General features: G+C 41.7%; 1 protein-coding gene across 5 annotated transcripts in view; it reads right to left on the reverse strand.

Annotated features, from left to right (window-relative positions):
- Positions 1–15,143, reverse strand: part of LOC138965486 (protein polybromo-1-like) — a 101,747-nt gene that overhangs the window by 71,668 nt on the left and 14,936 nt on the right. For 4 of the 5 annotated variants that reach the window (XM_070337658.1, XM_070337661.1, XM_070337660.1 and 1 more), the window contains exons 12-18: positions 14,821–14,874; positions 13,596–13,646; positions 7,250–7,408; positions 6,403–6,534; positions 4,102–4,268; positions 2,169–2,295; positions 1,164–1,331 (exon numbers count right to left, since the gene is read on the reverse strand). In XM_070337658.1, the coding sequence (XP_070193759.1) occupies positions 1,164–1,331; positions 2,169–2,295; positions 4,102–4,268; positions 6,403–6,534; positions 7,250–7,408; positions 13,596–13,646; positions 14,821–14,874 (858 nt within the window). The remainder of the gene's footprint in view (positions 1–1,163; positions 1,332–2,168; positions 2,296–4,101; positions 4,269–6,402; positions 6,535–7,249; positions 7,409–13,595; positions 13,647–14,820; positions 14,875–15,143) is intronic. The other variant, XM_070337659.1, reaches the window with a different exon arrangement.

Here is a 15,143-nt window from a genome sequence, read left to right on the forward strand (position 1 = left end):
GTCTCCCGGCCCCAGGGGAGAATAACCAACCTCCCGGCCCCTGGGGAGAATAACAAGTCTCCCGGCCCCTGGGGAGAATAACCAGTCTCCCGGCCCCCGGGGAGAATACCCAGTCTCCCGGCCCCTGGGGAGAATAACCAGTCTCCCGGCCCCTGGGGAGAATAACCAGTCTCCTGGCCCCTGGGGAGAATAACCAGTCTCCCGGCCCCTGGGGAGAATAACAAGTCTCCTGGCCCCTGGGGAGAATAACCAGTCTCCCGGCCCCTGGGGAGAATAACCAGTCTCCCGGCCCCTGGGGAGAATAACCAGTCTCCCGGCCTCTGAAGAGAATAACCAGTCTCCCGGCCCCTGGGGAGAATAACCAGTCTCCCGGCCCCTGGGGAGAATAACCAGTCTCCCGGCCCCTGGGGAGAATAACAAGCATTGAAATTAACAAGCAACTTTCATCCTCAAAACAAGAAGAGCAAACGCTCGATCGAGTCACTTTCGCAGTTCTGAATATTATATGAGGCATCAGATGGACAGGAAGAAATTGCTATTCACAACACAATGAGTCACGTTCACATAAAATTTGAGCCCGGTCACTTTTATAGTTTCCGAGAAAAGCCCAACGTTAAGTTGTGTGTTGCCGAACAGAAAAGGCTAGTTATCTCCCTTGTTTTTCTGATAACGTTCGTAAAAGGCTACAGATGTAAATACTTTGATGTAAAGAATAATCCTACAAAGTTTCAATCACATCCGATGAACTTTGTCAAAGATATAAAATGTCTAATTTTTCCTTTGACGCTGACCTGTGACCTTGAAAAAGGTCAAAGGTCAACGAAACCATCGTTAAAGTGTAGAGGTCATTGGAGGTCACGACTAAACAAAATATGAGCCCGATCGCTTTGATAGTTTCCGAGAAAAGTCCAACGTTAAGGTGGTGTCTACGGACGGCCGGCCGGACAGACTAACACTGACCGATTACATAGAGTCACTTTTTCTCAAGTGACTCAATAAGAACAAGAGACTACAGGTGAGAAGAAAAAGAACAAGATAATAATCAAAATGGTGAAATGAAAAATGGTGAGTACATTTTCACTGTAATCGTGTTCTTGTTTTTCATCCTCAGCCATAGTTACAGAAAAAAACTGACAACACCACACAAAATAACAACAGCACACCTTGTAGATGACGGACTCAGGCTCGTTGTACTTGCAGGCGTTGTCGAACATCTGGACAAAGTCGGCCACCATATCCTCCACGTTGTCGAACTGGCTGGTCAGCAGCTTCTGCTGGATGCGCTGCATGTCCATCGGCTTCTTGATCACCTCGTAGTAGTCAGGGTAGTCCTGGGGACACACAGCACACTCCATCAAATCAACCATGAACTTTGCTGCCAGAGTTGTGTTTCTTCCATTTAGTACATCTGATTCCTCCATTTAGTACATCTCCTTCCTCCATTTAGTATCTTTTATTCTAGGACATTGGGTTTGTATACCTCTCCATTTCTGTGGTGTTGAATTCTGCATGCTTCATTCATGTTAACGCTGGTGTCAGTTATGGAATTACTCACAAATTCCCACTGCTCAGAAAGTATCCAGTCCTCCGAAAGCGGCCTATGGCTGCCTTAATGGCGGGGTAAACACGGTCATACACGTAAAATTCCACTCGTGCAAAAACACGTGTACGTGGGATTTTCAGCCCACGAACGCAGAAGAAGAGGAAGAAGAAGAAAGTATCCAGAAAGACTTTAGTGAGTGTTGGAGTGTAAGGATGTTCTTACCCCATGTACAATCCTGCACAGATCTGCAGCGGTGCAGGTGGTAGCTTACACGATAGGTACAGTGGTAACTTACACGGTAGGTACAGTATGGTAACACTTTCTACCCCACCTATGTTGACCAAGTTTTTTTTTTTAGCGGAGACCAGCAGTGCTGCAGCAGGTCACTCAGAATTGTAGTAACTGTGTAGTAACTGTGTATCAACACGCTGGAATGCAGGCGTTAGATCGACGTTACAGGAAGCGACTGAAACTAACAGTCTGAGCGGATATATCCGTACCTGGTCAGATAGAGCCATATGAGTGGGTACGGATATATCCGTACCTGGGAGACAATGAGTTAAAAGACGCTTTCTAGCTCACAAAAGGCCCTTCAACAATAGAAGTGTAAAAGAGAAGAACTCACGCTCTTAGCGGGCAGCTTGATGAAAGGGGTTGACAGGGCGCGGCCAGTCTTGTCCTGGAAGTCCCGGACACTCTCGTACATCTCCTGCAGCTTCTGGGACATGGGGGACGACGCCTTGGTCTTGGACCTGCACGACAACTCACTGAGCTTCACAATCACCAAACATTAGATTTCCCTTCTTTGAGCCATGTGACATCAGCGGCCGACTAAACTCATATTTACACAACTGAGTTTCACAATCACCAAAAAGTTATGTGTCGATTGAACATTGGATTCCCCTTCTTTAAGCCCTGTGACATCAAGAGGCCGACTAATTCTCCTTCTTTAAGCCCTGTGACGTCAAGAGGCCGACTAATTCCCCTTATTTAAGCCCTGTGACATCAAGAGGCCGACTAATTCCCCTTCTTCAAGCCCTGTGACGTCAAGAGGCCGACTAATTCTCCTTCTTTAAGCCCTGTGACGTCAAGAGGCCCACTAATTCCCCTTCTTCAAGCCCTGTGACGTCAAGAGGCCGACTAATTCCCCTTCTTTAAGCCCAATGATGTCAAGAGGCCGACTAATTCCCCTTCTTCAAGCCCAATGATGTCAAGAGGCCGACTAATTCCCCTTCTTCAAGCCCAATGATGTCAAGAGGCCGACTAATTCCCCTTCTTTAAGCCCTGTGACGTCAAGAGGCCGACTAAAACTCATATTTAGGCGGCTGGCAAAAACTACAAAAGAGTGCATGTTTGTGTGCGATCAAGCGTAAAAAGGAATTAAAATGGATCAATACATATCTTTATTATTTGAATTTTGACCTTTGTCCAAAATATGACATTTGACACACAGATCTCAATCGCTCTCAGAGAACAATGACTGTCTCCATCTGGGTGAGAACTGTATCTATACCACAATCCTTCACGCGATCTGACTTAACCTTGACCCCTGACCTGGTCTACATACCACACACGACACAAACCAGTCACCTGTTTTTACCCCCCCCAAAACCCACCACCACCCGTTTTCTTTGGATACACACTTTCGCTACATACGTGCCGACAAAATGTTGATCATTGCTTCAATACTTTGAAGCTGTTGCTTGGATAATAACCAGGTAAAATTAGTATTTCGGTGTTCAGTCAAATGTTGAAGTTTCTATCACACACATACATACGCACAGACAGACAAAAGTTAGCATCGCATAGGCTACACTTACGTGAGCCAAAAACTGCTTATCCCATCCCTTTATCCTAGTTCCCTGCCTTTCCTTCTGGTGTCTGCCAAACCTACTCCCTTTATCCTAGTTCCCTGCCTTTTCTTCTGGTGTCTGCCAAACCTACTCCCTTTATCCTAGTTCCCTGCCTTTCCTTCTAGTGTCTGCCAAATCTACTCCCTTTATCCTAGTTCCCTGCCTTTCCTTCTAGTGTCTGCCAAACCTACTCCCTTTATCCTAGTTCCCTGCCTTTCCTTCTAGTGTCTGCCAAACCTACTCCCTTTATCCTAGTTCCCTGCCTTTCCTTCTAGTGTCTGCCAAACCTACTCCCTTTATCCTAGTTCCCTGCCTTTCCTTCTAGTGTCTGCCAAACCTACTCCCTTTATCCTAGTTCCCTGCCTTTCCTTCTAGTGTCTGCCAAACCTACTCCCTTTATCCTAGTTCCCTGCCTTTCCTTCTGGTGTCTGCCAAACCTACTCCCTTTATCCTAGTTCCCTGCCTTTCCTTCTAGTGTCTGCCAAACCTACTCCCTTTATCCTAGTTCCCTGCCTTTCCTTCTAGTGTCTGCCAAACCTACTCCCTTTATCCTAGTTCCCTGCCTTTCCTTCTAGTGTCTGCCAAACCTACTCCCCTTATCCTAGTTCCCTGCCTTTCCTTCTGGTGTCTGCCAAACCTACTCCTTTTCTCTTGGTCATTTTCCATCTTTCTTGAAAACGCAACAAGTCACACATGAAGACCCACCTTTTGCTGGAAGACGCACGCGACTGGCTCATGCTTCTCCACTTGGTGCGCAGAATGCGATCAAGCATTTCAGCGTCCTGGTACACCACCGAGCCCTCCTCGTTATAGTGTCGCGCATTGTTGAACATCAGCTCAAAGTCGTTTATCAGGGCCTGCTCGTTGGGATACTGAGAGAGGACAAAAACGTAGAATTGTAAACAACTCTGTGGGTAACCAAACAACTTTACATTGTGTGTAATAGCAAGGTGTGAAGCAAATGACATTAAACAGTTCAAGTATTCAAATTAGAGAGATCTCATGCACAGAGTTGTGCGGTGAGGTTGATGCACTATATTGAAGAGTAGTTTGTAATATATGTTGGTTCATTTGAAGACTGGGTACAGCAGTCCCTCTCATGAACGGACACCCTTGGGCCATAGCAAAACTGTCCGTACATTGCAGGTGTCCGGTCACGGGAGGGGTGACCACACCACCCCCTCCCCCATACACTCACACAGACACACAAACAACAGGATTGAGTCTATGCTAATCACTTCTTGTGGCTACTAAACAATAACAATAAACTCCTAATACTTCTTTAAACGTTCTGTAAAAAGGATTTGTATGAAAAGTGTTGAAAAGAAGAGATAAAATAAATCCTCAAGGCAGTGAACACACTCACCATGCACTGACATACGACAGCAGCCACACAAACACAGCACAGAGGAGCGTGTGCAGATGCTTTGCAAGAATAAGCTTGAAAACCAGTTTGAATAAATAGCAGCAGATAGAGCTGCATGTCATAATCAAGTAATTTATTTGTTTCTTGTCTGGCTTTATTGACTGCATGCCGATCATGTGGCATGGCAGTGACTTTTCACTCTTCAGTCGGAAATACACTGTACATAACACAGCTCCCACTCTCCCTCACTAAATGACTAATGCCTACCCCAAGCCGTGACAACTGATGCTTGGAAATTGTGTGGAAGAGTACACCTCTCTATTTCTCTCCAATGCTCTTCCTGCTGACATGCGGTGACACCGGACACCCCACAGAGTTTAGCCAGTTAACCCTCCACCCCCCCCCCCCCTTTCTCTCTCTCACTCCCTCCAGCCATGTACTGTTGGGGGCTGTGGCCAGAGAGGCCAGCTGCACTGTTCACTCAGAGCAAAACCAGTTGACTGTGTCGTAACTTTTGACAAAGCAAGACAACTGAAGGGTTCATAGATTAGGCAACCGACTCACTGGTCAAGGCTGAGGGGAAACAAGAGTATCTTGTCAATGAAAGAGGTTACACACAGACACACGATGGGTACACGTGCACTCAAGTTATCAGTGACTGTCATCACACCATTGCGGCTGTGATCTTTGTACCAAGAGCCGGACTGCTCTGTTATCGATTTTGTTGTGGTGAAAATTTGAGGATGGTCTGTCCGTACATTGGAGGTATGACCTGCTGTTGGGACCGAAAATGAGTGTCCGCGTCCACGTTTTGCAGGTGTCCGTTTAAGGGGGGGCAAATATAGAAGGAAAACACTCCGTGCCGAGCAAATGTGTCCGTACATGTCAGGGACTGCTGTACAATCCCAAGCATAGACACACTGAGTGTTGGTGTGTGTTTGAGGGGGGGGGGGGGGGAGAAACCCTACTTGTGACAGGCCACCTACAACACATGACAGCAACCACTGTTTACAACTACTCAAAATACACTTTACCAGTAGTGTCTTTATACATCAGCTTCAAGCAACTCAGAAAGAGCCTGAATAGAAAGAGCCTGAATAGAAAGAGCCTGAATAGAAAGAGCCTGAACAGAAAGAGCCTGAACAGAAAGAGCCTGAATAGAAAGAGCCTGAACAGAAAGAGCCTGAACAGAAAGAGCCTGAATAGAAAGAGCCTGAACAGAAAGAGCCTGAACAGAAAGAGCCTGAATAGAAAGAGCCTGAACAGAAAGAGCCTGAACAGAAAGAGCCTGAATAGAAAGAGCCTGAACAGAAAGAGCCTGAATAGAAAGAGCCTGAACAGAAAGAGCCTGAATAGAAAGAGCCTGAATAGAAAGAGCCTGAACAGAAAGAGCCTGAACAGAAAGAGCCTGAACAGAAAGAGCCTGAACAGAAAGAGCCTGAACAGAAAGAGCCTGAACAGAAAGAGCCTGAACAGAAAGAGCCTGAACAGAAAGAGCCTGAACAGAAAGAGCCTGCCTGTGTTTGTTCTTTGGTTGTTGTCATCAAATTCAAAACAACAGGAGATAGTGTGAGACTGAAAACAACAGGAGATGGTGTGAGACTGCAAACAACAGGAGATAGTGTGAGACTGAAACCCACCTTGTTTTCTTTGATCTTGGCCTCGATCATGGTCATGTCGGTGGGCTCCACGATGACCTGGTAGTAGTCAGGGTAGTCCTTGCGTGACGGCAGGCCCATGAAGATGTGTCGCAGACTACGACCGTTGGCGTCCTGTCACACAAAATAACCAGTGTTCACACACAAACACAGACAATAACCAGTGTTCACACACAACCACAGACAATAACCAGTGTTCACACACAAATACAGACAATAACCAGTGTTCACACACAAACACAATAACCAATGTTGTTCCCAGATGCACAGGTCAATTGAAAACATGTTTAAGTCCAAATGTCCTGGCTGCCAAAATTGTTTTCAGTCGGAAGACCTACATGCCAAAGCAATCGGAAGATATTCACATAATGTAAATTGATTGGAGGTTCCTGATTCACATAATAATGTGATCAGATGTTAGGTTCCAGGAGACTTATCAATCTTTAACATACAAAAATGTCCAATGCATAATACAGGCCACTAGATTTACTAGACACCAACAACGGCTAACATTAACAACATTTTGCTCAGCTGCAAAATTCATGTCACAGAAAATGCTTCACAAACAGTCAACCAAGAGACATAAACAGCAAAACATATCATTTTAAAGTTGCACAACAGTTGCCAAGCAACAGACTCTTGTTGCTGGAAGCTTTTATTGTGGAAGCAACCCCAACTTGCCAGCAATTCAATAATAAAGTTTCTGAGAGGAATGGAAGGAGATGTCTATACTATACAAACCTGCTAGCCGTCTGAGTAGGGTTTAACCCTGGATTTATGCACTCCAGAAACGTATATTATTATTATTATTATTATTATTTCAACTCACAGTGCACTCATAAGCAGTCTTGAAGAGAATGTTGAGGCGTTTCTTCAGACCTCCATCCTCCGGACCCTTCTTGGGCGTCTTCTTCTTGCTCTCGGGGTCCGACTTGCGGCCCTTGGCTTTAGTGGTGGTCGGGATGTCTTCTTCCTCTCGACCTTCCTTCTGAAAACACACGGGACACCATCTCCTTGCAAACGTGTCATTTTTCTTCTGCTACACATGAGCCCAAGACGGCGCTGAGCCATCTGTTTTAGCACTCACCTCTTTTTCTCCTGTGAGATAAAATTCAGTCATGACAGGTCAAGACTAGGCTTGCTATTTTCAACAATTGTCAAAATAGAAGTGTGTGTGTGTATGTGTGTGTGTGTGTGTGTGTGTGTGTATGTGTGTGTGCGTGCGTGTGTGTGTGTGTGTGTGTGTGCAGCGCACTCAACTGTTACTTCAATATGTCCATGCAGATCTGTCTGCAAATTGAAAAACCAAAAGACTATGATACATGTGCTCAAATGCTGTCCTTTGTGTAATGTAATCCTTTTTATTGGGACAAACATTCAGTAAGATGCTTGGGGGCTGGTGGGGAGAAGGGGGAAAGGGAGAACAAACGTAATATCCAACATCTGATAAACAAGGGGACCAACAACACAAGGGAGAAAGTTGGTGCAAGATAGGAATGTAATTTACAATATTGTTTATAGCGACCTTAAAGTTTGTCCCAATCATGAATTCAAACCTTCTTGTATAATGTGAAACTGAAAGTAAAAAAATGTTTGAGAACCTTATTCAAGAACAAAATGTGCCAAAAATTTGTGAATGAGAAGAAAGTTTAAAAAAATGTGGTGCAGAAAACAGGTAATAGAATACAGTGCCTTGATAATGGAATTAAACCCTTCCTTGTACTGCCTCCCAAGAGAGAGAGAGAGAGAGAGAGAGAGAGAGAGAGAGAGAGAGAGAGAGAGAGAGAGAGAGAGAGAGAGAGAGAGAGAGAGAGAGAGAGAGAGAGAGACAGACAGACAGAGACAGAGAGACAGAGAGACAGACAGAGAGAGACAGAGAGAGAGAGAGAGTACATTGCCAATTCATTTGACTCACTTGAACAAAAAGGATAATTTAAATTCCATACCTATGTGTGTGCTTGACTCTAATACCTTACTGCAGATTTTGTTTCTTGGGTTAATAGTTACTCACACAGTCACTACTGGCAAACAATACAGGTAAAAATAAAAATGCATAGATCTATGTTATTGTTAAAGCATCCTTGCTAAGAAGTTCCAACCGTTTAGGAAACATAAATCTACTTCACAACCTAGAAAAACTGATCTCAACCCAAAACATATTACATCTACAGCAAATGTTCAAATGAATAAGCAACGTTGCTTGAAATGGGCTGACTTGAGTTTGAAGATGTGACAGCAAATGTAAAACATAATTTAACAGAAATGTATCTGTGATTTTAATTCCATTTGACTTGCAGTTGTAATAACATTCGGTGCAAGCTGAACTACACAAACTTTTCTTTGTTAGTTCTGTGGATGCTATGAGTATTATAGTTCTCAGTAGAGCAAATGTTACTATTAACAGACTATTAATACAATGAGCTCAAAAGAAAATTCCCTTGGCTAAACTCTAAGAAAGGGGGATTACTGTGCCTAATAATGAAAGTTACACTGACCAAAACATTCACTTACTGTATCCCTTTCAGTCTTCATTTCAAAATTGCCAATTAAATTGAGAGAGAAAAAAACAAAAAACATGGAAATCTGTTTCAATCTTCTTTTGTTCATACAAATCTGTTTCAATCTTCTTTTGTTCATACAAATCTGTTTCAATCTTCTTTTGTTCACAGAAATCTGTTTCAATCTTCTTTTGTTCATACAAATCTGTTTCAACAAGTCTGAGCCAGAATCATTGAAATTTACTTTCTGTATAAAATATTGCAATCAATTTTGTTCACGCCGTCACACAAATAACGCAGGTTACCCTCGCCTTCGATTCAAAGTAACTCCAATCTGACTGAATTACCATCGAAACGCAGATGACGAACTGATTCACCACACATTTGTGGTATTTTACACAAAAATTTCAACTGTGTTGTTTCGCGATAAACAGCCATAAACAAACAAATGTGGCGCCGTCACGTCGCCTCGGAAGGAATAACGCAGGTGACCAAGACTTGTTTCCGATACCTGTCTTATTAAAATCATCGTTTTTTTCACGAATGACGGCTCTTTGGCAGATCTGGTGAGTTGGAAACTGTCTATGAATGTTTCATTTAATGTCAAATGCGTACATTCTTGTCGATATTGTTACCTTTGGGCTCATAAATTAAGTCAATCGTCGTGTTGTCCGAAAGTGACTTTTGTCAGCATAGAACATACTGTGCTTTGATCATTGACTGAGAAGAATCTTCCGATGACACTAGTTCATTTCACTACGCGACTGCAGATCTGCAAGGAAACTTATGGCAGGCAGAGTTGCCAACTGATACGGATTTCCCGTATCGGATACGGATTTTTCGTGATTTTCGAGCGATACGGCGTATCACGGGGATTGATACGGAAAAACTTCATTGATACGGGAAATTTCAAAAATTACATTTGTAAAAAAAAAAGGGGGGAGAAATATTCCGATTGGACGAAAGCGTGAGATCGGTTTCCGATCACGGTTCCGTTCATGTTTTGCTGTTCTTGAATGAGCTTCAATCCCCCCGGCCTCCGAGTCCATGTCCGATGCTGATATCTTCGCGGCACTTGGTGCAAAACGCGAAATGTATGCCGCGTCTTGTCGATTCGGAGATGAAGTCATACTCTTGTTTGTAACTCTTTTCAAATTTTACAAGAACTTTCGGGCGCTGGACCGTTGTTTTCTTCATTTTGTGGTCGTCTGCTGCTGCTTCTTCTTCTGCTTCTCATCCACATTCGACTGAAGCGCATGCGCTAGCGACAAATCTCGCCTATTCTCGTTTAGTTTCGATTTTGATCACAGCGTTTGTGTGACGAAGCCTCGCGCTAAACGAGATTTCAGAAGTGAAACTACGCCGAGTACAGGCGCTTGAAAATACACTCCAGTCATTATATAACTATACTCGAAAAATGTTTAATCGGGAAACTTTTGCACTATTCGGGAAAATCCGGGACTGGACATAAAATCAGGAATGTGAAGAATGGCTTTTGCCTGTGTTCATTATAGTTTATAGATAAATCATGAAATGATAATAAGAAAGCATATTCAATACACATCACTTTTTCATACAATTCTAATCAATACTGATTTTAGTTCATTATCAGAACAGAAGCACTGAAATCAGTATTGATTGGCATTTTATGATGAAATTGATTGATCTTTATACCATGCACCTCACTACCATAAACACAACTTTCAAATTCTGCCTTACGCGGTAATACCGCGGTGCCGCGCGCTATGTACAGTTTTTTGGCCTGATGATACAGTTTTTTGGTAATATGATACAGGAAAACATTGATAGGGGTTGACATGTATGGGCAGGGGAAATAAGCTTAACTGAAGACGAATACGCGGAGTAACTGTTCTTCAACGGATTGCTCTCACTGATCTAAATATTTATAGATCTTGTCGTCTGCTAGTCTGCTAGTAAGTAGTCTTCGGTCGTGTGAAAGTCACATCTATTTCGACTGTGTGCATCGATCCGTGTTGTGAAATGTTGATCTTTGATGATTTGGCAACATAACTTCGCTAAATGTGCTTCGAGTGTATCTCCCCGCCGCATTTGAAAACGTCTTTTAACAAGACCATGTTTCGACAGCCCAGACGGGGAGGATCCTCGATAGCTCACAGGGTATATAATGTTTTCCGCCGTTTTTTGAAGAATCCTTTCAAATTTGCTATTCCAAAAGTACCCTATGACACGACTCGAGTGGCAAAGAACATTCTCTGCAATTCCTGTCTCAGTCCGTGCAGCCGTTTCGGGTCCTATCGTCATCTTACAAACATACACACAGACACACAAGAACCAGCTTTAAAAGTTAGATTATGTAGGAACCATATGAACCAGTGATTTTTTCTTATGTACAACAGATACTACAGTATTTCTGCTTTATGAAAAGCAATATTTCAAAAACAAAACTAGAGATTTGAATTTTGACCACTTTTCCCCCTTTCTGTCACCAGTACTGAAGAACAACTCTCATACAAATCTGTTTCAATCTTCTTTTGTTCATAGAAATCTGTTTCAATCTTCTTTTGTTCATAGAAATCTGTTTCAATCTTCTTTTGTTCATACAAATCTGTTTCAATCTTCTTTTGTTCATACAAATCTGTTTCAATCTTCTTTTGTTCATACAAATCTGTTTCAATCTTCTTTTTTTCATACAAATCTGTTTCAATCTTCTTTTGTTCAAAGAAATCTGTTTCAATCTTCTTTTGTTCATACAAATCTGTTTCAATCTTCTTTTGTTCATACAAATCTGTTTCAATCTTCTTTTGTTCATACAAATCTGTTTCAATCTTCTTTTGTTCATACAAATCTGTTTCAATCTTCTTTTGTTCATACAAATCTGTTTCAATCTTCTTTTGTTCATAGAAATCTCTTTCAATCTTCTTTTGAAAATTGCCAATTATATTGAGAAAAAAACTCATCGAAAATTGGAAAACTATTATCATTATCTTGACTTCAAACTGGAAAAGGCCAAAAACAATTATGGCAAGTAAACCAAGACACTTAATTACACACACACACATCCCTCCTTCCCGTCACTTACACAGAAGTGCTTTAGAATTAGATTTAGAGGAGTGTGACAGGCTGTGGAGATAAAGGGAGAGGTAGAAAAAGAGAATAACAGGTTTAGTTCACACGGAACACTCAAATATGACTGTATCCAGGCAAAAAAGATAAAGAAATAAATGAATAGATAAGAAAATAATAAATAAATAAATAAGTGTGCAGCAGCCCTTACTAACCCCACCGCTAATGTGCTCATCATCATCAACAACATCATCAACAACATCATCAACATCATCATCAACAACATCATCAACAACAACACTGCCAGGGACAAACAGTGATCGGAATCCACACACACAAAATCAGAAATGGTCACAAACCAATACAAACGCATGATATGACAAAGGTAAGTTTCACAACAAATAATTATGTATCTCAGCTTAACCTCATGCGTTTTAGAATCAAGTAGTATTAACAGTATTAATACAGATATGTGAAACTGGATAGAATGTCTTCTGCTCTTCCTGGATATCCCCAAAAACAGAACGTTTAGATTGTGTTTGAATGCAATAACCAAATTCATTCAACAGAACGTTTAGATTGTGTTTGAATGCAATAACCTAATTCATTCAACAGAACGTTTAGATTGTGTTTGAATGCAATAAGCTAATTCATTCAACAGAACGTTTAGATTGTGTTTGAATGCAATAAGCTAATTCATTCTTATATCACTTGTTATCGCCATCTGTATGGTTTCTCTTACACAGTTTACATTTAGCTCAATATTTGAAAGCCCTGTATTGAAAATCAAGTGAAACCATCTGAATAAAACAAAAACACAAAAAATCCACACGCTATCTTACAGTTATAAGTTCCTAAGTTTTATCAAACTGATTGTATAAAACAGATGCCACTTTCACTACAAATACACAAATATATTATCATGAACTTAAACCACTAATAACAGACACTAAGAATCGATATGGCTAAGAATGACTTTGTTAAAACTCAGGTAAATCATTGACAGACTAAGCTCAAAGGGCACACAGATCAATTTCACCAGTTCACACACACACACACACACACACACATCAGCAAGGTTTTCACTCCAAATTAAACAGGCAGTTAATCACATTTTTTTAGCGCCAGACTGTTAATACTGCACCGACACGGCAAGTTGTCACAGCAATAGCAAGCTCAGGAGGTTAAACAAACAAACATTCCGTCCCGTGTGAGCGATCATGTCGACCATCTGAGATCTGTCCAGTAATTTACACAGAACAAGAGCATCCATCTACTTGACCGCATACAAACCAAAAACCGCTTTGTGCAGAGTGGACATTTTTAATTTGAGCTGAATGAATTTTGCATGTCGACAACGGTTGTGATGTAGGACAATAATTCAAAAGAAAACTCGCACTCCGCACAGAAAATAAACAGGCTGAAGAATGTTGCTATGAGTTCAAGTGGAAGGATGTTCTCATCTCTGTGTCGTGTAAAACCTTGAACAGATCCTTGATACTGAACATGATCGCTTGCACGAGAAAGAACATACCTTTCAAGATGAAGAATAGTTTTAATACAAAAAAAGATAAATAAATAAGAAAAAAAGGTAAAAGTAAGACGCGCATGTGAAGGCGGAAAGCAACTCACCAAACCGGGGAAATGAGTGACAGTGAGCGGAGCTTCGTCGCTACCCCCTTCCTGATGGTGACAACACAAACAGCTGTGTGATGCATGCGCTATTTGTCAACCTTTGGGGACCTTAATTCTCTCTTATTTCAGCTTGACTGAATGGTGTCTGTGTCTACAGTGGTACCTGCGATGAAGGACACCCTTGGGACCAGGTGAACGTGTCTGAACATTATCGCTGGCCTGTAATGACAGGTATATTTTGGTAGAGATAATAGACGAAGGGATGCCAGAATGTGTTCATCGGAGGGGCCACACATTGCAGATACCACTGTATTTCTTTGGGTTTTTGTGTGAAGAACAGACCAAAGTATACAGGAAAAATTAAAAGATAACAAAAACAGCAAACAAACTAAAATGACACAAATGAAATAACTCAGAAAAAAAGTTTTGATTTTTTTTTTTAACTCATTCAAAATTTAACAAAATGAAAACACCACAAACCGATTTCCTCCTTGCTGATACCCCATAACATTGCTGTTGATTTAAATTCAGGTTATAAGAAAGGGCAACCAAAATGAACACAAAAACAGAATTGACTAAATTCAATAAAATCGAACAGTTTGTAAAACACAAAAAAGATTCCCCCATTCTTTCACTGCTAATCCCTCCAACCTAGAAACTGAAAGAGATTATTCAATCTGAACTACCAAGTGACAGCTCACGGTCCTATGGTAAGTGTGTTTGTGAACTGAAACTACTTTTACAGAACATCAAAACTTCTACAGCCTAAAACAAAAAAATGAGGAACACGCTGGGACTGTATGCTGTACACATGTGCTCAGCATAGAGTGATAAAGTCAAGGTGTATGACTGTAATGTACAAATCAATAACTGAAAGGAGGAAAACGAAATTAACCATGTCTATGTGCTATACACATGTGCTCAGAAAGGTAAAACCGTTGGACTGTAATGCAACACATACAGTCAGCCACTGAAAGTGAAAGATGGGAAGTAAAACTAATAGGTTCATGTGCTAAACACATGTGCACAGCATACAGTAATATTTGTAAAACAGTATGACCGTAACTGCCATTCTCAGCTGGGGAATGAAATAACCCGTGTCTGTATGATATACACACGTAGAGCAAGGGGCAGCTAGTCAGAACTGTCTTGCTGTAGTGTAACTTCTAACAACACATCGGAAACTGAATCAAGTCGTATCCATAAACTGTCATGTTCTCACCTTGTCCATTTCTCGCTTCTTCTCAATCAGCACTTTCTGCAGCGTACAAGCATCCTGGGTAAAAATAGACAATGGCACTGAGAATTCTGGGTAAAATAGACAATGGCACTGAGAATTCTGGGTAAAATAGACAATGGCACTGAGAATTCTGGGTAAAATAGACAATGGCACTGAGAATTCTGGGTAAAATAGACAATGGCACTGAGAATTCTGGAGAAAATACTGTATAAGTCTTCAACTTATTTACGTTTGTGCCGATTTCCCTTTGCACAGTGTATAGCTGTGACAGTGAGAGCCTACACATTAGTGGTTTTTGCTTTCAA

Source organism: Littorina saxatilis, linkage group LG4, assembly GCF_037325665.1.
Source record: "Littorina saxatilis isolate snail1 linkage group LG4, US_GU_Lsax_2.0, whole genome shotgun sequence".
Lineage (NCBI taxonomy): Eukaryota > Metazoa > Mollusca > Gastropoda > Littorinimorpha > Littorinidae > Littorina > Littorina saxatilis.